The following is a 25,603-nucleotide window of genomic DNA, read 5'->3' as shown; positions in this document are numbered from 1 at the left end:
ATGGATCACATCTAAGCAGTTTTATGTTACACTCTGTTGTTTAAGTTGTTACTTCGGGGGGGGGGGGGAAACAAAACAAAAAAAACGATGTTAGCTATTTTTAGAGTAAAAATTTTATTTTTTTGCAATCATGTTGAGACTTATGTTTGCAAATTACCAATTTAGAATATTCAGAACCACACAACAGCCCTTTTTCAAAGAGGTGCCTTGTAAGGGAGTTTTAAAGCTGGCCATGGAGTGAGAAACACACAGCTGAGTGAGTGACTGGGTGTGCCATACGCAGTGATTTATCTTACAAAACAAAAACTTACAATTATATTAGTCAAAGTGTTTTTACAAACTGTTTGTCCCTCTTACAATGTTATTCCTTTCTTATAGTTATGCAAATTTGGACTTTAAGCAAACCCGGTATGTGGTTTTCTTACGTACCAAGAGGTTGAAGTTACTCTGTATGTTTTTACCTGTACAGATGTTTAGATTTCTGAATGAATTATCTATATTCTCTTGGTATTGCACACAGCTGTTTAAGACAGCTGCTTAAGTAATGCTTGCCACACTCAGCATATTAATTTATTAAATAAGGTTCTAAAGAATTAAATGTCAATTCCTTGGTTTAAAAAAAATAGCAAAAAACCCTGTTTATCGCAACTGCTCTATGAAATAAAACTAAAAAGCAAAACACTATAATCTATTTTATGCAATTACAGTTGTTGAAGAAAAGTCCATTTTTGCACGTTTGAGGTTTACCAAAAAACAGGGAGCTCAAAAAAATCTGATCTACGTACGTCTACTCCTAAAGCATGCTTGACAATTATAAAGATAATAATTTATCTTGTGCAAAGATCAGAGAAATTACAACAAATAAACACATTTTGACGAGGAAGCAACCCCAAGTTGCCACTGCGACACCAACCCTCCAATTGCAATGCAGCGAGGGGCAGCGAGCGCCTGCTCAGAGTTTGTACAAGCAGGCTGTATGAACTGAGACGATCAGATATTTTCTCACATGTTGGCCTAGTCTGTGAGGTGCGGTGAAATGTCAGGAAAATCAATAGATAAGGACCACATCAGACCCAGCTTGTCTGGCCTAGCCACAGAGCATCCCCATGGTGATGTCAATTACCTCTGCTTTACAACAAAAACACTGGGAAGAGTCTCTGCAAAGCTGTAAAACTTTTAATGCAGTCTCCTGGTTACATCGAGGAATTTGTAAGAATCTCTTTTTTATCCTACTTTCCTTGTGAGTAAGACAAAAGAATGTGTGAATCTTATTGATGGGTGTTTTTTTTGTTGTTGTTTTTTTCCCAACTCAGTCTGATTTCTATTCTCCTCACGGACCCCACATTAGTCAGGGAGAGGTATAATGTAACGAGCAGTAAGGTGCACATAATTGCGTATTAGCAGTAACACACTTGGCTGCACGGGAGGTGACTGTGCTAACGAACAGAGAGGCGTTATTAATCACCAATTAATAAAAGCAGGGAGATATCACATTCAGTGTATGGCACGCATGGATTGCTTTGTTTCCAGTGGCTGGTCCAAACCCATTCTCTTATTTATTTCATAAGATTGATCCTGTTCCTGTGCTGTGTTGTTTATCGAGTTCTGACTCTGATCCGGCACCCCCCCCTCCCCCCCAGGAGTCAAACGAGGATTGTTTCGTCATGTTTGTTAACAGATTACATGTGTTTATCCTCTATGAATGAGTCCTAGAATCTGTGGGAACACCATCAGACATGCCTAATCAAAGATGATTATAGGAAAAGAAACAAAGCAAGAAATCCCGTGTTCTGCTTATGCATAAGGAGTGAGAAAAGGGGGTAAAAAAAAAAAGTGTTTCCACCAGGGCACACAGAGTGATGGAGACCATATAATCAACATACAACAGGCCAAGTTGCTCCAGGGGCCCAAGACAAGAGGATATGTGTCAAGGATAATTTTAAAACCCTTAGCAAGAGACAAAACAAGGCTTTCAGCTTCAAAAACTGTTACTGTGTGCCTCCTGTCGGTTTCTCCTCTAACAGCCAACACAGTATGCTTTGCCAGGTTGGAGCTCATGTTAATATGAACATGTGAGAGCTAAATACTGAGACAGAGGAAAACGGGGAACTAGTGGACAGGGAGAACAGAGAGGAAAAGAGGAGGAGAACAGAGGAGAGCTAAAGGCCTCTCGCTCGCTCTCCTCTCCAGCTCTGTAACGGCCCACAGTGCCTGCTTCACACAGAGCGGCCAGCTGTACAGCAAATGTGCCTTTCCCTCTCCGCCCCCAAACCTTTCCACCCCTCCGGTGCCCCCCACTCCCCACCCCCCTTCGCCTGGGCTGACCAGGCCACCGGCTCCTCTCTGCGAGAGAGGGCTCCTCCCTGACTTGGCTTCGAGCTCACCGTTGTCACCAACCCAAAAAAATTCTGTAGAGGTGACCCCGAAAACAGTTTTCCAGGATGTAGTTTGGTTTTGTTTGTTTACAGTCATCCTTCTGTGTGCTGCCACCTTGGCAGTTGCTGCTGAGAGTGGGCAGGAGTGAAATGAGGATAGGACAGAAGAAAAAAAACAAGAAAGAGAAAAAGAAAGAAAGCAAGAAAGAAACAAAGAATTAAAAAAGAAAAAACCTCCAAATGCCCTGTTGCCTTTAAAACACTTTAAGAATGAACCCAAGCTTCAAAACACGCTATAGCTCTGAAAATCCACACAGGGACATTTGAAACAGAGTGATAAATGGGCCAAACTTGCCCCCCCATGAGGGCCCAAATGTCATAGTTTACACTAGGGTCAAAGTGAAGCAGTGGGGTTTCGTGATGGCATGCTGATAAAACCAAACAGGGTTTTGTATCAGTGAAAGACCTTCAAAAGACCTCTTGATAAACAAAATGAAAAGGCGGAGTTTGTGAAACATTTGCTGAAGTGTGCGTCAGCTATCAAAATGGTGAAATGTGTTGATGGAAAATTTTTTTTGTAATCAGGAGGAAAAAAAAAAATAGACATTGAAAGGATTGATACTGACTGCAACAGCTGAAAGCTGTAAAAATCTGTGTGTCTCTGGAGAAAAATCGGACACCCTCGATTCTGTAAGTGTGCCATGCCAAAAAAACTCTAAACTAAAGAGTGGCCAGCTGTCTTCTGGCCTGCTATTAAATTGCTCCTTGGATGGTGGCGATATCATTTTTTTTCTCCATAGGAGTATCACACCAGGTCCCCAAACAGAGCGACCAGCTGTACAGCAAATGTGTACTGATCCATCTGGGCCCTGGTAGGCTGCAGCCGCCATCTTAAGACACGTGGGGCCGTACACGGGCTTGGCTGGGGCCGATCTGCAGCACAGCCCCTCTGCAATCGAGGCCTCCTCCTCCCTTTCATTTACCTCCATTATCATAGTAAATGTTGAGTAGCTGAGCTCCAGATCCGCCCTTTATGCCTGAACCAGGACCATCATCATCCGAGCGTAATGTCCATGCATCAAAATCCACTGGCAGTCTTGCAGAAGAGGTAGCTACAACCACTTCGCCCTAATGGGAGGAGGTGAAGGTGGGGGCTCATTACATTTGCTTTGGAGACACTATTGTATTACACAGGCAGCTAATAAGAATGCGTCTGGCTGAGACGGGCTCGGGTTCTGTTGTTCCATACACTTAGTAGTATAGTTATGTCACGACACATCACTATATATAGAGTTATCAGTGTGAACCGACACCATGGAGCGGGGCATGGATGAAAACAACACCCCTATGAATCCAGCGTCTGCTCCATTACCTACGCTAATAACGCTGACAGCTGAGCGGAGATGACCCCAGCCCCCTGTTTCCCCTCTCCTGTGCAGATGGCCATTAAAAGGAGAAAGTGTCCCTTTTTTTCTGTGGAGAAGGTATTTAGAGCTTTTTCCAAATTAGATTTTTTTTATTTGCTTTTGGCTCTACTTTAACTTTGTAGTGATTACAGACCAGAACTTCAACCATGGTCAGCACTTAAAGAACCACTGGTATTCACAGTGAGTATTCGGTTTTTGCCATCACAAACCTAAATGCAATTCATTGGGATTTTAGTGGATAAAACAAAACAAAGTAGCATATTATTTTTGGAGTGGAAGCTTTACACTGAAAAATTATACTTAGTTGTCCATGTTTCTGCATCCATTTGCATTCAGTTTTGTATGTACACTAATAATAATAATAATAATAATAATAATTACTTCATAAGTCCACCTGTACATAATTTAAATTCAGTGAATATGTTGTTCTATAAAGGCCTAAGAAGAGTGTCACAAGAACCAAGAGACATGTTGCAGGTCAAAGATAAATATATTTTCCATTTTTGGAAAGAGTATGGCACAACCACAAACCTATCAAGACATGAACATCCACCTAAACTGATGGGTCGGGCAAGGAGAACATCATTTAGAGAAGCAGCCCAAAAGTCTGAGGTATATTTGGAGGAGGTGCAGAGTTCAACAACTAACGTGTAAGAATCTGAGGAAACGACAACTATTAGCTAAGCCCTCCATGAATCAGGTCATCATGATTGAGAGGCAGGAATAAAGCCAAAGTTGAAAGAAAGCCATGTAGCAGCTTGCCACAAAGCATGTAGACGGCACAGCAAACATGTGGAACAAGATTTTCTTTTCAAAGGAAACCAAAACCAAGCTTTTTGGTCTACATGCACAACATTATGTGGAGGAAACCGCAGCACATGATACTGCAGAAGCCATCCTTAAGGTGATAGTAGTACTAGTCTGTTAGGGTGCTTTTATTCATGAAGGGCACTGAAAAAGTCAGAACTGAGTGAAATACAGTCAGAGTCAAATACAGGGCAATCCTAGAAGAAAGCCTGTTCGAGGTTGCAAAGATTTTAAACGTGGGCCGAGATTTACCTTTGAGAACGACAACGATATACAGCCAGAATGGGACAGCCTACTCAAAGTCCAGCCCTAAATCAATTTGAAAATCTGTGGCTAGGCCTGAAAATTGATGTTCACATAAAATCTACATGCAATTTGACTGAGGTTCAGCTATTTTGGAAAGAACAATGGGTAAAAAAAAAAAAAGTCAAATGTGCAAAGATGGCGAAGACATGTTCCAAAAGACTTGTAGCAAAAGGCAGTTCTGCAAAGTATTGACTTACTAGGAGTAAATATACGTACACCCCAAATGTTTTAGATTTTTAATTGAAACAAATTGTGAAAAATATGCAATATCCTGTGCTACTCTACTACTACTCTAAGAGACAGTTTATGTTCATCTTTAAAATAAAATCCCAATGAAATACACTGACATTCTTAACTGTTTAATCACAAAATGTAAAAAAAAAAATAAAAAAATGAAGGGGTACGAACACCTCTGCAGGAAGCTGCAAATGAAAAATCTCTTAACGGTCCAAATAAAGGGGGAAAAAAGATATTGCAACTATCCTATCATGGTACATTATTATTAAAAAGCCATAACATTTAACCACATTGGCTTTACTCTGTTCACCTTCACGTTTGTTTCATATTTCAATAACTTTGTTTTTTTCCATATTTTACAAATCACAAAATGAATATGTCTAAGAGAAACCTTTTGAGAAGTCAGATGAAACCTGTTATCATGTTGAATACTAAGCAATTGCATATCATAGAAGTAAGACATCAGACAATAACCCAATCACCTATCCTCCTGTTATCTTAAGCTCTCTGAATTCCGCTATTATGAGGGAACTGTGTGCTTGTGCGGCTGAAAGACATAAAATAACCAGTAGGGGGGTTTGTTTTCTACCCTCCCAGTGTGCTCCGTGACTGCCTTTGCGAGAGAAAGGACTAATGCTGGCATGGTACTGTATTAGGCACCCCCAGTAGACTAGTGGGTGAGCAGATCGCAAAGATGAATACAAAACACACACCTACACACCCTCAGCTCGTCTCTCTCTTTTGCAAATACGCCGCAGAATCAAAATCACAAATCACATGCCTCTGATTGTTTATGCACAAACAGTGGGCCCCTGATAGAATTGCCTACCAGTCCTGATAGAATTGCCCACCGTGTTTAAATTCACCTGCGCCTAGAAGCGTGTCCCAAACAGAGAGGCGGTTTGGTTCCAGATCAATGAGTCTCTCCCCCACTGAAGACAACAGATAATGCAGTGTAATGAAAGAGCCGCCAAACGAGCTGAATAAATGAATGAATAAAGGAACGTGAGACCGGAATTCAGACGCCTACTTACTGCAGGCAAGAAAACCTGTTTTCCAATTGTCTCCTCTCTACAAATTATTCTGCCTGCATACAAATGGCAACCAAAAGTGAAGACATTTTGAAAACGTGGAGACTGGTTTTACACTGGCACTCACAGTTTAGAAATCTTGTAAAGAGTAGGCATGAATTTGCAATATATTTTGTAATATACAACATAGTGTTCCATTTCCAGTTGATTTAACGCATTTAAATGCACTTTGTACAAAAATACGGTACGAAATATTGTACCGACATCAAACAGATTGAAGAGGAGTGCTGATGTAAAAAGGTGCATCAAATGGATACGCCAAACAAAAACAACAAAGAAAAAAAAAAAGAGCATGGGTGTGTGAACAATTATTGAAAAATGTCAAAAGCTTTGCAAGTATTTTTTTTTACAGTTCTATAAGGGTTTGTTTGGTACTGAAAATAGAATACTCAGCATAATAGAGTAATTTTGAATTGAGGTTTTCTCCTTCACAAGCATGCAAAAACCAGTCACATGCAGGGAAGATGAAACTCGAAAAAATAATGAAAGCACAACACTTGGGATGCATTTGATGGTCAAAATATTAAAATAATTCCACCTATTTGGTGATGTGATCCGGGCACTTGTAAGCCTGAATGAGACAGGGTCAAATATTTCAGTATTTAATCATAATGTTTAACATATGATTCATCCTTTATAAAGTGGCCAAAAAAATCTTTCTGTTATTGTTATAAATTAATTGGGAACATTTCCCTTACTGATTTGCATACTTCATAAATGACAGTCACAGAAAAAAAAATAATAATTTCGTTACATTTTATACCTGAAGGCCACATTGATTGATCATATGTCACATTATAGACAAGCTGATAAATTACACAAGTGCTGCTGAAGCAGAAATAGAACAGATTATCCATTTAATAAAAAAAAAGCATTCTTTCCTACCCAGCATGTGGTTGGCCACATGAACTTGGATGTCCCATTCGCTGTAGAACACCATCTGACATTTGATGCACTGGTATGTCTTCTTCTATGAATATAAAAACAGGAATCAAGGACAGGTTTAAACAACAGATGATTGCAGCTGTTTCAGCAATTTGATGAAGTGACACACACAAAAAAAAATAAAATTCTTAGCCAGTTGCTTCTAATTCAATACAAAAATGATCAGCAGTACCTCCTCAGTTTGAGAGGGGCTGGCTCTTGGCATTGGTGACACTTGGGGGGTCTTCAGCTGCCCACTGCTGCTATCCCCTGCTTGTTCTCGATGCACCGTCTGGACATGGTTTTGCAACTCGGTCTCAGTCTCAAACTTCACATTGCAGCTGGAGCAGCGTGTCTTGATGGCAGACAACGAAGACGTAGAAGAGGAAGAGGATGATGAAGAAACACCCTTGCCTTTTCCATCTCCAGGACTCAAGCGCTCTCCTTGAACCCACGCAGCAGTTGTTGCAGGAGTCATGGCCCCGCCCTGCTGCTGCTGTTGCCTTCCTCCGTTGACTGTTGGACTGGAGCTTTTGGAGCCAGCAGCTGTCACACAAGATGCACAAAGTCCGTAAGGCAGCCCATTGATGTCCAGCTTCACTAAGTCTAGTTTGGACCGGAAATCTTTCAGGCAAGAGGCACACTTAAAAAGCTTTTGAGTGTGGTGTGGCTGTTGTTGGCTTTGAGAGATGACATTGTTGCGACTCATAGGCTGGTTGGAGGACATAGTACCTGTCTTCTGCATGTGAAAGGTACCATGGATCTTGAGCTCCAACGTTGAGGTCACTGTCTGCATGCAAACCACACAGCGGAAACCTGTCAGAGAGTTCCTTAGGTCAGGGTGCATCTGGCAGTGCTCGAGAAAGTCTTCCTCGCTCTGCAGTGGCATCTTGCAAATCCGGCAGCTGCCTGTGTCCAGACTCTTGCTATGGGTTACCTTGTGCTCTGTAAGGGTGAGCAAGGAAGGGAATCGCTCCCCACAAATTGGACACATGTAGTGCTTTACAGGCCCAAGGTGAGTCTGCATATGTTCCCTTAGCCCAGCCTCAGAGAAGAAGGTACGTGAACAGACATTGCACTTGTGATTGCCCTTGATCATTTCGGCTTTTCTTTTGATCATTGCACTCTCACCAGGACGGATATTGTGATCTCTTAATTGGTGGTTAGTGAGGAGGGACTCCATGGTGTAAGATGCTCCGCATATTTCACACCCATACATGGGTTCTGCTGTGTCCACCTCTTCTTCACTTCCATCATGGCTGTTCTGTGACTCCACCACAGATCCTCCACCTGCTCCTGGACCGTGGCTGTTAGTTAAGAGACCTTGGATTTCAACGTCTTCTTTAGGCTGACCATCCCCACCACTTACGGCAGAGCCATTCGTGCCACAATTTGGGGTCTTTCCCTCAAACACACAGTGTTTCTCCCTTAAATGCTTCTCTAGAAGGACAATGGCATGGAAGGCTTTACTGCAGAAACGACAGTTGTACTTCTTGCTGTGGGTGGTAATGTGGCACTGGAGCTCCACCTCCGTGCCAAAGGACTCTCCGCAAAAAATACATCGGTGAGCACGGCCTTGATTCTCCAGATGGCTGTGTTTAACGTGCAACTGTAGGTCGGTCTCGTGTCGGAAGTCCCAGTTGCAGGAGGTGCAACGATACACCTTCTTCTCATTGCTGTGCTTTACAGCCAGGTGAAGTTGAGTAGACACCTTTGAGTCAAAGACTTCCTGGCACAGAGTGCAGCGAAAAAACACAAAAGTATGCATGTCAAGGAGGTGCTTCTGCAGGTCATCCACTGAAGTGAACTGCTTGTCACAGCTTTCACAAATGTAATACGTGGAGGTAATCGTGAAGTGAATTGTCACATGCTTCAGTAAGGATTCTTGGTTGGGGAACTCTTTGTTACACTGGGGACAAGTGAGCTGAGGCTGTAGACCATCCAAATGAGTTTTGAGGTGAGTCTGGAAAAGGTCTAAACTTGTGTACTTGGCACCACATTGGTTACATATGAACTCACTGGCTGTGCGTGAGGCAGAGCTGCCTTGTTTTAGCATGGCAGTTTGTTCCACAGATATTGGTGAAGAGGGGCTGAGAGTGCGCAAAGATTTCTTTCCATTGTTGATGTAGTTCAGAGCCAGGGGAATGTTCTTGTGATTCTCCTTAATGTGCTTGTTGAGTTTCAAAACACTGTTAAATATGGGTGAGTTGGTGCAATATGAACAGGAGTAAACCTCTACTATAGGCTCCTTGGGAGTTACAGCCAAGGGCGAGTCAAATCGCAGGCTTCCTCCATCACAGTGTGTCTGACGAACATGCTCCTCTAATGTAGCCTCAGTCAAAAACCCCATGAAGCATTGAGGGCAAAAGAAGGCATTACTCTCCTTGGCAACAGGACTGGGGAAACCATGAGAGCAACGGATGTGCTCCTGGAGGGCATTTAAGTCACTTAACACCTCAGGGCAAAAGTTACACTGAAGGAGGGCATCGGGCAGGCTGGCTAACAGGGCAGCATGGTCTTCTGCATTGTGGACCTGTTTAAGATGTTCGTTTAGGTTTAACAGCGAGGGAAGAACCTCCAAGCAAAATTGGCAAGTATGAGCTTGCTCTGGCTTGTCCAGATGCATGGTTCGTAGGTGAATCTGAAGTACAGCCAAACTCGAGAATACTTGCTTGTTGCAGTAAATGCAACTGTAGGAGATTTTAGGCTGCTTTGAGGATCTCCCTCCCAACTCAGATGTGTTCTGAGAAGCTCTCTTTCTCCTTCCTCTTGTCTTGGCCACAGGCGCTGCTGCCTCCACCATCGTAGAGCTGTCTACAGAAAGATTGGAATCAGGAGTGGTGCTCGAGACAGAAGTGTAGCCCACAGTGAGCAAGGAAGGGCTGTTGCTATGATTACTGGATTCTGGGAGCTGGTGAATGTCCATATGAGAATAGAGGTCCTCTACAGACAAAAAGTGCTCAGAGCAGATGGTACAGGTGTGGCCCTTCCTGTCCCGGCTGTGGGCCTGGTCAATGTGGGTCAGCAGGGTGCCCTCATCACTGAAGGGCTCGTGGCAGTAGATGCACTGCAGGGTGGCCCCAAGGCCTCCGTCCTCGGACGGAGAACATTCAGGGTGACACTCGGCGATGTGCCGCTGTAGCTCTTCTGGGACATCAAAACCTTCCTCACACCGACTGCACTTCCGAGTTTCCTTTAGCTTCCATTCGTCAGCTCTATTAAAGCCTGTGCTGCCACTGTCTTTGCCCCTTTCATGTACTTGCATGTGGCCGTGGAGGGAGCTGGAGGAGAGGAAGCCTCGACGGCACACAGGGCACTTGTGGGGTTTGTTGGAGGCGTGGGTTTTCATGTGGATTTTGAGGTGATCGCTGCGGGAGAAGGCGGAGTCACACTCTCCACAATGGTACTTCTTATCACCAGTGTGTAGCTTCACGTGTCGATCTCTGCTTCGCTTATGTTTAAACAGGCGGCTGCAAAACGTGCAACTGAAAGGGAGCTTATCGCCGTGACTCTGTTCGTGGCGCTTGAGGAAGCTTAAGCGGCTGAAAGACTTGTCGCAGAACTGGCATGGGTACGGCAGACCAGGGCCTCCTTCCTCTTCTCCAAACTCGTAGTCCTCACAGTGTCCTGGAGAAGTCTGGTCTTTACTAGAGGGAGATGACGCTGGCCAAGAACAAGACGGGTCATCCTCAAGATCTGCACCATCTGAAGAAGAAGATAGAATGAAGTAAAAAACAAAGTAGATGGAAAAAAACAAACAAACAGAAAAAGTGCATTAGCAAAGTGTTTTCTTAGATTTAGTTCAGTTATTTGAATAGAAAAGGTAGAGCACTACGGTGTTAATTGTCATAGTTGTGAGACTGGTGTATGAATTTAGATTTCTTTATAGTACACTTGATTTTTTTTTTTTTTTCTGTTCTTCAGCGGCTTCGGCTGAAACAATGCCTCTCCTTAGGTGTTATCTGAAAAGTAAAATTTAAATATGCAATTTAAAAATATAATTAGAGAAGAGAATAAGTGGAAATACTTTTACTACAATTAACCTTGTATGTGGCCATGTAATGGCTTAGCCCACTGTGATTCAAAACACAATCTTTCTGACATTTAAAGCCAACACAAGACAATCGGTGTACTTTAGGATGTAGGCCCTGCATGAGGTAAATTAGAACATTTCTATTATTCCTGAACACTCACTTGAATATTTCTTTAGAAAAACAAAAGCCCATAAAAAAGGCCTAAGTCAATAGGAAGGGGAAAAAAACTGCTAAATCCCCCTTTCAATAAAGAATGAAAATCTGCCACAGTTATGAAAAAAAAAAAACTCAATGCAAAATTTAATTTCTTCATAAAAGAAAAATCATTTCAAACCACAATTAATCCAAAATCAAAAAGCCTTAGTACCATTTTTGTTTGTATGGCATGTGCAAATTTGAGAGAATCATCAGCTGTAGAAGGGAGTTAAATTCAGAGAGGACAGGGAAGAGGAAATGGAGAAGCTAAATACCCCACTCAAGGCCGAACAGGTGCAAAAATCAACCAAATATATAAAAAAAACGGCTCCTATTCTTTTTTTTTACGAGTACTTTAAAGCCTCCCTACATAAATTGCTTCCTTGCCAACATTCCAATCCAATGGCTCATTCTATGCTGATATGAATGGAAAACAGAGAATCCTACTTTCCAAAGGTTCAAAGGGTTACAGACCACTTCTTTCCGCTGCTGAAGTCTAAATGCTGTGAACTTCCTTACCTAAATAACGACGTAATCTCAGCCCCTTCAGAAAAAAAAAAAAAAAAAATCTGTGTCAAAAGGCCATAACTTGGAATGGGAAAAACAAGAGGAAACTGCTAAGATTTATGAGAGGGAAAAGCATAAGCTCTTTCCAGGATCCAACCACTTTACTTTCCTTCAACTGAGAAATCCAAGTCTCTCTCCCTCTTTTTTCTCTCTCGCTCTCCATGTCTGTTGTTTTTTTTTTTGCTGTGAGATCTGCCCTTTGTCAGGATATCATGCCCTCTCTGAGCACTTACCCCCATCAGGGCCTATCTTCAGGAAACAGATGGGGTCGGAGGCCATTCCCTTGCCCCTCCAAACTGCTGAAAGCGGCACATTGAGAGCCCACCTCCACACCGTGGCCCTCCCGGAAACCTCCCACCCCTGGCAGGGCGCCCACTCTGCACACACATCTCACTCAAGGAGCGAACCTTGCCTTATTTACTCGCTTTATCTCCCATCCATGTCTCAATGTTTTCTTTCTCTGTGGTTTGAGGGAGGATGAGTGACTCAGTGCAATGCCCTCCTCCACAGAGGGGGCGGATCTGCCCTATCTCGTAGCGCCTCTCAGGGTACAGAAGAAGAAGACAGTGCAAAAAAATGACCTCAGTCAATGCCTTACAGTCAAACATATTGGCTTGGAGACAATAGTATAAAACAAACAAATAAATGGGGCTGTGTACAAGGCTAAATGAAATTCTACTGCCTTAAATGAGGATGAATTTGCCTAGAGACATTTCAAAGCTGTCAGGACAACCTTCTTCCATTTTGATGTTTGTTTACATGATGTACATTATTTATTTAGTGACTTACTCTAATAACACACATAAATAAAATAATGTCTGTGTAAGGCCTGAGGGGAACTGCAACGGTTCTTGAGTTAAATTAATAAAAATATGATGTTTAGATACATAAACTGATTATGGCGGACTTGGAAATATATGGCACAAATAACCCCAAACTAGTGAAATGAGTGAACAATACTGCTATTAAAATCTTACGATGTATCAAATTTGCAACTACTTTCTTTCATCACGCTACAAAATTGAGCTTGTCAGTGCTAAGAACCAAAAGTCCCAAGATTTTCTTTCTATAAATCGCAGGTGTTTCTCTGACGCAAGCTGTGCAATGATATGTTGTCCAGAGCTGGTCTGGTGTTTCCAATAAAGGCTAGCAAAGTCTTAATTTAATTCGAATTTAACAAATTCAGCTTTTTGTGTCTTAGCTGTGGTCATATTTCATACTGTTATACCTCTTTTAATTGAATTAACAAGTAATATACTTATATATACAATTGTTTGTAACAAAACATTAAACCTGGGGCTTGATTTGTGGATGAGACATAAATATGAATATTAACTAATATTGTTTACTGTATGTACACTTCAGATACTGAAATTTGCAAATGATAAAAACCTTAAGTCTGAGTTGAATTTCAAACAAATAATACAAAAAAAACTAGAGTAAAAAAAAGAAAAATTATATGTCCCCCCTCCGTAAAACAATCACAAGACAACAGGCTATCTAAAAACAGATCTGACCATTTTCAATAAATCTCTAAGAAGTATCTATGTCTTACGTTTGTCAGTTATGAGTGATTTTAATTTGAACCATTTGAAATCAACGACTAAAAAAATATTTGGAACTTAGGGGCAACTCAATGTCTATTTTCGCATTTTATGCACGGGAAAATGGCTGCAAACAGATGTGCAATTGTACAACCGTCGATCTTTCACTCTGAGCACAGAAGTAGAACCTCCTGCTCAAGCATTAATAATGCAGTAAGCTGTTTCTGAATGGTAAATCAACAACAAAACACTTGTCTTTTCCAGCAGCCATTGTACAGAGTGTACAGCGGTAAAATCAGTTGAAACATGCTAGTCTACTAAAAATGAAGTGGAGTGCTTACAAGGTGAGAAGAAGGCCTGCTAATTGTGCTGTCAAAATCTGTTTTCTTTTTGTAATGGATAAGTTTCCTGACACCAAAAACATTAGCTTATTGCAAGAAAAAGCTGGATCCTGTTTTTTTTTTTTTTAGTGCTTGGACTGTTTATAGGAGCAGCACAGACTAAAATGAAACTACAAAAATGTGCAAAGAAGTTCATTTTGAACAATAGGTTCCCTTTAAAGAAAAAAGCTCATACATTGACTTGTGTGTAAATATTAATCTTTTTACAACCTAAGAGACTTTTGAATGAAACAAAAGATGGATTTTACAAAAGCAAAATGTTCCAAGAAGCAACTTCATATTCACAATGGGCAGTCTCAGGAGGCACAAGCTGATGGTTTCACCATATCCCTCACATTCCTTTGACCTAAACATGATTAAAAAATTTTTTTGGCAAGACATCAAACAATCAGAGTATGCAAGACAGACCTAAAAGCCTCTTGCAGGAATAACAAGCAAAACCCTGTGGATAACAACCGAAAGATCATGAGAAGACAGCACAAAGCACCCTGTAGTGTGCCAAATATGTGGTTTTGACCTTTTTTTTTTGTTACTAAACAATAAAATAAATAAAAATGAAGTGAAAATTATACAAATTAATTTCTACCAATAAATGATGAACGTCTTAAAGAATATGTCACCATCTTGTTTTCAAAAGAAAACCGGAGAACGGTTTACTAGAACGGCAACATGTTGCCGTTTTCCTCGCCTACAGACAGACGCAACAACTTTATTAGTAGCACACCGTCTACTATTCCACAAAATCCACTTTATATGTGCACACATAAAGTGTGCACAACTTATATGTGCACACATGTCATGCGCAAGCGTCCACAGAAAGAAAAGGCAGTGGCCGAAACAAGTGTGTGAACAACTGCAGATGAAAGAACAATCTTCCTCTGGAGACAAAGAAGAGGAAAGAAAGAGAGAGACTTGTTTTCTTTTCTTTCTTCACCCAGACAAGAAATGCCCAGGCCTTAGCAGCAGCCTGAGTAAATAAAAGAACGGGCCTTACTTCCCTGTCTCTCGGGCTGGGGGCCTGTGCACGCCAGCGCTCTCTGTGCTGCTGCCAAAGGGGATGCTGGGGCCTGAAAAACTACACCCTGCAGCTGAAGGGCTGTCTTTGTTGGTCTGCCAAGGCCTTCCTGAGCATCCTCCAGCCAACAGCCTGTCACGTCCTGGGAGGAAGACCTCCATCTTAAGGCTTGTCCCTCTCTGGGAGTTCTGTCCCTACCCCCCACCCTATTTTTTTTATATATTTTTTTAAGGTCTCCTATATGGAACAAAACAGCTTGATATAAAGTGACGCTGTAGGGAATGATGAAAAATGAGTCACAGCCATATTAACTAAAAGAGTAAGAAAAAGCTAACTAAGCCACAGGGCATAAAAACTGTCTAACAAGTAAACAGAAACCATGCTTTGTCTGCAGGTTCTATGATGCCAACGGCATGACGAAGACATCTGTAGTATTGCGCCAATTAGTTATTTCCTAATTCTTGTGGTGTAGAAAAAACATAAAAAATTTCCTTCTCACACGCAGGTCTCAGTTTCCTCTTAACCAGTCTGAACTACTCTTTGTGCTCCACTTCCTCTGTGTTCATTTATAGCACCTTCTCCCAAAGTAAATAGTCTTGCTCAAATACTATTCTTAATGCCAGGAAAAAGGTAAGTTTGCCTTTTTAGTACACAGCGGCACAGCTTTCGAAAGCCCTGAGGAATGCTTATTTATGCAATTAAATATTTTGAAAATTAGCCACACATATAGCCACACACACACACACACACACACACACACATATATATATATATATATATATATATATATATATATATATATATATTTCAAGAAATAGAGTCATTATTTATCCTGATGACATTTTCTCCCTTTTGGTATGTATTACGCATGGCTGCACAGCTGTCTGAAAGCTGGAGTGCTGTAATTGATTTTAGCGTAGACATATACTGTACTGTATGTCTTTAGCCATTTAAGACAAAAAGTAACTAAAGAATAACAATGAATACCACTGAAACAAAAATGAGTCCTCTGTTTTTAAGGTTACAGTGCCACAATGTTATTTTCTTTTAAAGCTGTTTCAAAAGTCAGAAGTCATGTCCTTAGGAAGTCAAGTGCCTTAGCATGATACACCAACACAAAGTACAATTACAAATTAGAAGAGAAATTTTCTGTAGTTTTAAATAATAATTATAACCTTCATTTAATCAAATTTATTTCCAATTTTATTCCTGAAGTTTAACTTTATAGTACTTTATATTTTATGGCTAAATTATTACACTTATCCCTGGCAGATAAAATTACTTGCAGTCATCTGAGAGCTTTGATTCTTTTAGGAACATTTTTGAAAAGATAAAACAACATAAAAGAGGTACCAGTTCAAAACTGCTATTGGACTATTGTAGAAAATCCTTTCTACCCTTCTCAATAATCAGTGGAAAAATTCAGCCCTTCTTGCAATTGCTGACCAATTTTTCACTTGTTTCAACTAGTATTTTGGCAAGCAAATTGAAAGGCCTCCTTGCCAGTACCCTAATCTTTAGCTCCCTCCACAGGTGCTCTATCAGAATCGGCTTGAATCTCTAACTCGGCCACTCAAAATGTTTATATCACTTCCAATCAGAAAAAAAAAAAACATGTAGGTAAAATTAAGCAACTCCTTCAAACCTCAATCTGCCAGGGGTATGAATAACTTTGAACGTAGCTTTATATCTTTCGGACACCTTTTTAAGGACAAAGCTTTGAGAAAAGCAAATCTTTGTGACTCTGGAACCAGATTATTTTTGGCTTATCACTGCTGGAAAGCTGCAGATTACGTCTCTATAATTGAACAAAGGCAAACTCTTATAAAAAAAAAATGTATTTTACTGCAAGTCATTTGCTGCTTTTAGAGCAAACTACACCTCCAAAAGCAGAAGGCTGGCCACCCTTTCATGCGCCCAACCTCATCTCTTTCTGTGCTGTAGTAGAGATCTGTACGTGGCGGTTGTCATAAGAGAAGCGTTTGTGTGAGCGCATTTGTGGCACATTGGGGATTGGGGGATTCATTGAATAAACAAAAAGCTGACAACTTGTCTGATGTAACACCATGACCCTGCTTCACATTCAGGGTGGGTGGTGGGGGGGCGGGGGGGAGCCTTTTTACAGTTACTGGGAAAAATGGTGAGCCTTTTCCCATGAGACAACGCATGTGTCATCTCCACACTTTTCCCTTTCTGAAGCCCAAATAGGAGCTTGTGTCTGAACAGAATGTTGTCGTGTGTATGGCTCTGATTGTGACACAGTCATTTAGGATCTAACAGCGGAGGTGGCGAAAGAGATTTTTCACATTAGCTAAGATGCCTTACACTGTCTGTGACAAAGAGATGGGTGTTTTTTTATTTTTTTATTTCTGGAACCGATACCAGTCAGAAGAGCAAATCACTCTGTTGAATCGGGACTGAGCTCAGAGGATGCACATCTTTTTGGAAGAGAACCAGCTCAGAGATTTACTCACAGTGGTCCTGCTACATCCCAGTTTAAGACATCAAATCCAGTCAAAATGAAACACTGATTATTTCCAAAAGCTGTGACCAAACATGGCAGGTGGCTAGTTAGGACTTTTTGCAACTTGTAAACAAAAATATGGATGAACGAGGAAAAACTGATGCATATTAAAATAAAATTTCCAGCCACAGATATTGTGTAGTCTCTGTGTTAACTGTGTGTGTGCGTGTGTCTGCGTGTGCGCGCAGACTCATCTGTCTCTCGCTTTCTTTTTTTTTTTTTTTTTTTTTTTTTTTTTAGCAAACACAATATGTTTTTACACATCATTGGGAAATGTCAGGTCACTCTCCCCCTTTGCTTCAGATCAATCAAATCCACCAAGCTACATGATGAGAGGGGAGGGGTAGAATGAGACAACTGGAGCATCCTTGCACAAGGATGCCGTCTCTTAGTGGACATACTGGGAAAAAAAAATGTTGGCTGAAATAGGGACCCACTTCCCGCAGTTTCATCAGCAAGTTACTTTGGCCAAACATCACGTACATCCAAAACACAAGACAACACAAAGCTTCAAGGAGAATTGCTCACATCCCCAAACTGCAGTCAGTGGGGATATTTTCACGCCGGGCCTGACATAAAGAGCCGAAACATCAAGCGCTGCTCTGACTCTGTGGTGGGGGTGTCCATTATTCTGGCCCTCATGGCTCTGTCTCTCAACCGTGGGGAAGCGGCAAACTGTCAACCACTTTGTCCACATTACCCACGTCCCCCAGCTCAGACAGGAGCACTTGGTCACTGTCCCAGAAATCTCAGTGCCCCAGTGGCATCCAGGGAAAGTTAGACAAATGGAAGGCCAGAGGAAGAAAAGTAGGCCGGCCAGTCATCCTTTACAGTACCAGGCTGTTATTATTTTTTTTTTTTTTCTGCGATAGAATGACACAAATAGGATTATATCGCAAATATCAGTGCATGTAATGCTTATCAGCAAGGAAGGCTGAACATCTGATAATGTTAGTGTTTGAATTATAAATGGATTTCAGTGAGAACCATCTGCTGGGTTAAACATGTCTAATCCACTACAACACCATGCCATTAAGGCCCTGACCCCTCAGGACATTTTTTAATAGTATTTGTGTCCCTGCGTTGAAAAATATCTTTGACTACATAGCAGAGATTTCACAGTTCATTTTTCCAAATCCAAGTCAAATCTCTGGTCTCAACTGACTGGAAAAAAATAAAAATCATAAACATGTCCTCTACCCTGTCTCCAAATCCTGTGCTGTTTGACCTCAGACCGAATGTAATAAATACAAAGTTATAATTTATTATTTTAACGTAAGAAGCAATAACTTCTATGAGCTACTTTAAAACTATTTTTAAAAATAATACAGAGTAATATTTACCCAATTAAGAACATATATCTGTATTTATGTTTAAAGAAAAATCACAGAAAGAGATCCACAAATTATTGGTATTACTATTGCATGGAATAATTATTAAATTAATCGGTGTTCCGAATCTAAATGTAAAATGTTTGCTTTCAAGACTATATAGCACATTCCAATAGTATGCTATCATGACAAAATAATGAGTGATTTGCTGTAAAGCAAAAGTGACTTTGTAATAATGCAACTAGTCACAAAAGCAACTTTTTGTTGCTTTTTCAGTCTGTGGTTCACTGATTATATGATAAAGATTGCAAAAAGTAAACTTCTAAGTCCAAGTTCAATCTCAAGTCTTAGTTTTATCATTTTACAAGGCTCCATCTCTGCTCCTGTCTCTAGGATTCCCTCAAAAATGCTGCTACACCAACTCTGCCAGTAAGCGGCAACAACATCAACATTTGCAACATCAAAATTCAAAAGAATAGCCCGTGCCCAGCCAAAGCCAAACATCCAAAGGATTCTTCCAAAACTATTGTAGTTCATGTTCTCTTTGATGCTGTCACTTTATACCGAGTCATTTCACTTTGTGGCTTATATTTGAATTCGGAGGGCAGTCTGGACAAAGCACGACAGATGTGAACAAAAAAATAAAAACAAATAAAAAGCATAACAAAAGCAGCTCGACTGTTTATGTGGTCTCTTTCACAAAAGGCAGTTGTGGTCATGCATGAAATCCAGTCCCTCCAAATATGTCGCAAACAGATTATTTTAAATATATTTACTTTGGAAAGCTGTGTTAAAAATCAAAGGTTTCTCACTAAAATTTCGCTGACAGCGAATGTAAACGCAGCAGAAAATCTCAGTTTTGCTAAATATTTGTGTTAATGTGGAAAGTCAGCAAAGCATGTCGCCAAGACGTATTCGATGATAGAAACACAACAAGCCTGTGAAGGTGAGCATTAATTAGAGAAGTAGTTCAAAGGCCGATGGTAACTCTACAGGAGCTGCAAAGATGTGCAACTCAGGAGGGAAAATAAATTGACAATTATGTAGTCATGCACTCCACAAATCAAAATTTTATGGAAACGTCGCATGAAAAAAGTCACTGCTGAAATAAATCTGTAAGAACTTCAGTTTACAGTTTGCAAAAGTTATATAAGGGAATGGCGAACATGCAGAAGATGTTTGCCTGAAAAATTTAGGAAAAAAATCATCATGCTACATGGAAATCTCCATACTTTTTCATGTTCACTTGAGCAATTTTTTTTACCGACTACCTTTTACTTCTACTTAAGCAAAAATATACTAACGTAACGCTACAATTATTTGAGTACATCCAATGGCAACTCTACGCAATTGTGAAAATACACCCAAAATGAGCTGTAGCCCATTGATTGACTTGGGAGAATCGATGGGGGTATGAAAGTTGCACATATAACGTTATTGTGCAACTTTCAGTTTGTCTATCACAGATCATTCAGAAAAGAGAAAAAAAAACACTTAAGTGTGACGTACAATCACAAAATGTGGAAAAGTGTAAAGATCATGAAACTTCTGAAAGACACTGGTTTCTAAGAAATGTAAAATATTATTTCTTTAAAAAAAATCTACATAGAAATAGATGCCTTTATTTCTCACTTTTAAAGGTTCTCCAAAGACCCAGCTGAAGGATCCCACTGTAGCAGTCAAGTGGAGGTGTAGCAGTTGAGGTCTCTTTCCTACAACTGAGTGGGCTGTTGGCGTGTAGAGGAAAGGACAGTCGACCACTTCAGGTGGACTTTGCACAAACAGGAAGGAGGCTGTTCCTCTGGTCTTGGCCAGACCAGCAGCCACAGTGAGCCTCCCAGGGGGAAGGAGGAGGATGACAATCTGTCCCCCAGCATGCCTCTTCACCGCCTGCACTCCCTGCGAGAGCTGGCTCTGAGGGAGCGCTGGGCCAGGCAGGACTGGACCGGGCAGAACTGGTCTGGGCTGGGCTTCAGTAAGCAAGGGGGCTTCCGTCTGCATGCGTTGTTCCCTCAACACTGCAGCAAACTAGGCGCAGGACCCAGTGGACAGTCAACTAGCCAGTCAGCTGTTGTGAAGGATGCTGCGGCTCTGCAATCCACCGGCTCCTACTGTATTTTCCCACAAGAGGATTTACTTTGATGCTTTTTTTATGTTTGCCCACACACTTAGTTACTCAAGATAAAGTGATTTATGTGATAAGCTTGGAAAAATGTGCATAGAAATATGCTGAGTTACTATACAGCATGGTTGCTTCATTAAAATAGGGTTTGCTCTGCAAGTTTCAGCAGATGCCGTCTATTACTTAAAACCCAACAAAAGGCTAAGTGAATTTGGAAATTGGGATTTAATTCTCTTAAATGCTATTTAAAACTTGGACTAAACTTCAAGTTTGAGTTACACTGCAAACACGCAGTGCCATGAAAAAGTATTTCCTTCCTTGCAGTTTGATTTTGTCACACTTTAATGTTTCAGTTGGTCAAACACATTTTAATACTGGCAAAAATAACAAGTAGTTTTCAAATGACATAATTTACAAAGGGAAAGAAAAAAGATATCCAAACTAAACAGGTTATGTGAGAAAAAGAAACCTAATAAAAGGAGGTGCTCAAGATGGTCAAAGCCAAAGGAAAAAAAAAAAAAAGAAACTCTTTTTCACAGAAATGTAAATCTAGTTTGGTTTTAAATGTTTTAGCACTTAGTGAGGGAATTGCTTTGCAAATCACACAAAAGCCTAATGAAAGTCACATTAATACAAAAAAAAAAAACTATAGCAACTACCTCCTGCCCCGGCCTAAGCATTAGCTTATGTTAGAAAGTCATGCCCCTGCTTCATGACCCGTGACCTCTGCTTCCACTGATGAATACACTCTGGCTTTATTTGATACTTCTTCAATAGCAGTTCAGCTTGTCAGTGGTAAAACAACTGGATACAGCCCAGAAGGGAGAAGAAAACATGCATACTGGAGAATAGAGCAGGAGGGGAAGAAAAACAAGCATCAACTCAAGCAAGACGATGTATTTTCATGCATCCCTGTCTTAAATGTCAAGATTTCTTAACCCTCAGTGACTGCAGTGCTGACACCTCTCCAAGGTTCAACAGAAACCGCATTCATTAATAATTAGCTTAGCTATGAGGACAGGGAGCGCGAGTGAGAATGAGCAAGTGTGCGTCAGACAGAGAAAATTTAAACGTCTGTCCTTCCCCGAGAGAATCGAATTTCACTACAAGTTCTTTCTTTCATCCTGCATCATTTCTTGTTTTCCTGGCTTGTTGGCCAGATTCCCGAACGCAGTCCACGAATGAGCAATGCAGACGTCGCATCAGCCTCACAGCTCCCTCCCGTCCTTAATCATGGCTCTAATACCCTCCAGATGAATAAACATCTTCATCCCTTCTGCATTTAAAGCCAGAAGGCTCCTCCAGTCTTGAATCCAAGAAAGAGAGACAGAAAGGGAGAAAGAAACGAGGAGCCGAAGAAAAGGAAAAGGATGACAGATGGAAGGGTGGATCAATGTTGAAATGAACCAACAGCAAAGTAACAAAGCTATGGCAAGATTTTCTGGTTCTTCCCATAATACGTCTGATCTATTTCCCCCTTGACACAATTATCACAGTCGTTCTAATTATTTTCCCCTCTTAAACAGATTCCTAATGACAGACTGTGTTTTCTTTAATGATCGTGTTTGTATAGCGAGGATTTTAGAGTGCTGTTGTGCAACCTTGTCGCCTCAGACTGTGTCCACAGACTTGCACAGGAAGGGGGGAAAGGGGCGGAGAAAGTGGAGGCAAAAGGGGGTTGGTCTCTAGAGAATGGGCCAGGCCCCAGACCAGCTCTGCTTTGGCCCAGTAACTGTGCCAGAATACTCACGACATGTGCGTACAGTGTGCGAGCACAAATGGCAGACAGATTTAGGGGTTTGCTTTGTTTCGTCCTGCATTGTTTTGTTTTTTTGTTGTTGTTGTTTTTTGGGGGGGGTATTTTTGCTGCTATCCAGGCAGCTCATGACTGTCGAATCATATTAGTAAAAAAAGATCGAAAAAAAAGCACGAACACTAACACAACCATACATGCTAACTAACGGGCAGACGCCTCACCAAAGGAAGCAGTTCACTGCCCCTCACCCTGATCTTCATTTGCAGGGTAGGGATAGAATATGAAGCCTGAATACAGCCAGACAAATGACTACAGGGCATTTTACTTATTCATCCATCACCTCACATTGATTTATTCCTGTTTATCTATTTATCAGCTGACAAAACAGAAAAAAAAAATCCTTTACCCTGAACTGTTTTACTAAAAAGTTTGCATGCTGATGGGCATAGTGAAAAACTTTCAGGGTTACTGTAGAAAAAGAAAATCCCTTCATGAATGCCCTCCTCTCACACCAACACATCAACACATACTTTTCTCCCTATTTACATATACTTTGCACATCTTGGCTTACTAACCATTTACTTAGTTACACGCCACCACCTGGGAGGCTATTTATGTCTCTCTCAGGAGAGGAACTCGCTATGACTGCCAAACAAAATCCTCCAAGGTATTACCAACTATTTAATACGGGAAAACTTGAGAAAGGCGTTTGGAAGCTTTTCATTTTCATTTCTGCATTAAAAGCAATATTAAGAGCGTTAGTCAAATCTCAGAGTTAAGTTACCGATTATTAAAAGAGCAGGATAAAAGAGTGTGCTTCAACATGCTTTTTCGTGGATGCTGCAATCGTTTTGTTCTCACACCCTGTAATACTGCATGTGGCAATCCGGAGGTACAGCTTACTGCAATGAACTAATTTCAAGGACCATCATTCAAGGGAGTGAATGTAATAGTCCCCTAATATCAGTTATCACTGACAGGAACATCCATATCAGCTAATTACTTTTCACTGTGTCGTTGTAGATGAGAGGACACCGGCCGTTATCGGTATATGAAAGGAGAAGACATTGCTATTTCACCATTAGTGTGGCCCAGCCATTGTTGCCGTCTCTAATACAGACGTGGTGCACAATGAAATGGTAATAAATCCCATGTCACTCATCCGGTGGCTCACTAAGCTATTTTATATTTCAAGAGAATATCACTGATAAGGTGACCTTTAATTAAGGTCGCTGTGCATATAGAGGTTGACATGTCAGGGCGTGAAAGCGATGTGTTTAGTTTGCCACTGGACGATACACACCTCATATAATGTAGATGATATATTCTGATTGCAACAGGATAAATGTTAAACATTTCTTTACATCAAGTAGAAACACAGAACTTCACTAGGTAAGAGCTTTCATTCTAGCCTTCTAACATGTGCTGCCCATGCTTGTTCTTCAGTAGTTAGAGTTTGGGTTTACAATGCAAAACATTTTTTTAATGAAGCTAGGGGAAAAAAAACAAAAAAAAACATGGAGTACTTTACAAAATAACTTTTTGAGAACTTTTAAGCACAAAGTGCATTTTATTAGATTTTTTGCAGCATAATCTTGCTGTGGGAATTCTTTTTTTTTTTCAGCGTGATCAAAAAAGTTGTCGAGAATTAATGGGAAAATGAAATGAATTAGAAGGAGCAAAAGTCCCGTTCCAGCAGCATAGCATCACTAAACATACAGTTAGAATGGTCCAGTCAAAGCCCACACCTAAATCCAACCAAGAATCTAAGGCAAGACTTGAAAATCTGTATTTATAGATAATATGCAATAATGCTGATGACTGTTATAGTGACGATATGGCTTGTGAGAAACAGTGCGTTAGCTAAACAACATTGAGGGGTTTCCATTTTGGATTCATTAATAACCCAGAAATCAGTCAATGAGTCATATATGAAGCTGGTTGGACACAGATGAAATTCAAATTTCATTTTAAGCTTACATTTTCTATATTGGTCAAGAGCCGTCTATGGTCCAGTTTACTAGAACAAATTTGCAGTAGTTCTAAAATGTTGTAAAACATTTTCTGCTGCATCAAGCAACAAGCATCAAATATATTGCTAGCACAAAGAGCACAAGTGCATTGTACTTGTATGATTAGCTAAAATTTATTCCAGTCAAATCAATTTGTTGCAATTATCTCCAATGATATTGCTATAGTGATACATTTACAATATAAGGTGTAGCTTTTACAACACTTTACAATAATGCACTTTTCTGATATATCACCAAATTTCTAAAACATATTGAAGTTTGTAGGTGTATCTTGAATGTTGTTCTTGTAAGTAAAAAAACAAACAGACAAGTAGAAACTGAGTCAGAAAATCTATTTTGAATTGTTGTGAGCAGGGAATAAAAAAAAAGCACAAACAAAAAAAAAGTTAGGAAAATTTAGAAAATTCCCAATTACTTTAGTATTGGGGATTATAAATCCGGCAGACACAAAATTATTTGCAATGCTTTTTTTTTTTTTTTTTTTTTTAACCACTACGCTTAAATTTAGCAGTAAACATCTGTGTCTAAGAACAGATGGTCTAAGATGTTTTGTCTATTCAGTGAAATTCAGATATTTTCCTGTTTTTGTATGTCTCCCACAAACAAACAAGATTTGGGAAAACAACAGCAGCACACATCATACATGACTGAATCCCGTACATGTCACTTTAATAAGAAGTCTTGATTAGGATTCGGCAGACGTAGCATCCCGCATGCACAGTCTCTGCTTTGCTAGGCTTCAGATAACCTTTATCCTATAGGGCTTAATTAATGTCAGCCAGTCGACTCTGCCTTTCAGAAGGAAACGACTTATTCTTCTGCCCTCATGAAGCCCAAATCCCTCTGTTTCACTGCTGAGGCCGACTGGCTTGTTTATCCCAACTACAGGTACTGCTCCCTATTAAGGCCAGCAC

At 40.5% G+C, this 25,603-nt stretch overlaps 1 protein-coding gene across 2 annotated transcripts in view; it reads right to left on the bottom strand.

Moving 5' to 3' along the window:
* Window positions 1-25,603, bottom strand: part of znf521 (zinc finger protein 521) — a 114,574-nt gene that overhangs the window by 55,885 nt on the left and 33,086 nt on the right. The window contains exons 4-5 of one of the 2 annotated variants that reach the window (XM_088014856.1): window positions 7,361-10,872; window positions 7,129-7,210 (exon numbers count right to left, since the gene is read on the bottom strand). In XM_088014856.1, the coding sequence (XP_087870982.1) occupies window positions 7,129-7,210; window positions 7,361-10,872 (3,594 nt within the window). Of the gene's footprint in view, window positions 1-7,128; window positions 7,214-7,360; window positions 10,873-25,603 lie in introns of both variants that reach the window. The other variant, XM_088014855.1, reaches the window with a different exon arrangement.

Source organism: Poecilia mexicana, unplaced genomic scaffold (assembly GCF_051168715.1).
Source record: "Poecilia mexicana isolate PSO_F unplaced genomic scaffold, ASM5116871v1 scaffold_17, whole genome shotgun sequence".
NCBI classification, from domain to species: Eukaryota; Metazoa; Chordata; class Actinopteri; order Cyprinodontiformes; family Poeciliidae; genus Poecilia; species Poecilia mexicana.
Note: the sequence above shows the minus strand (reverse complement) of the source record. Positions and strands in the feature narration are given on the sequence as shown.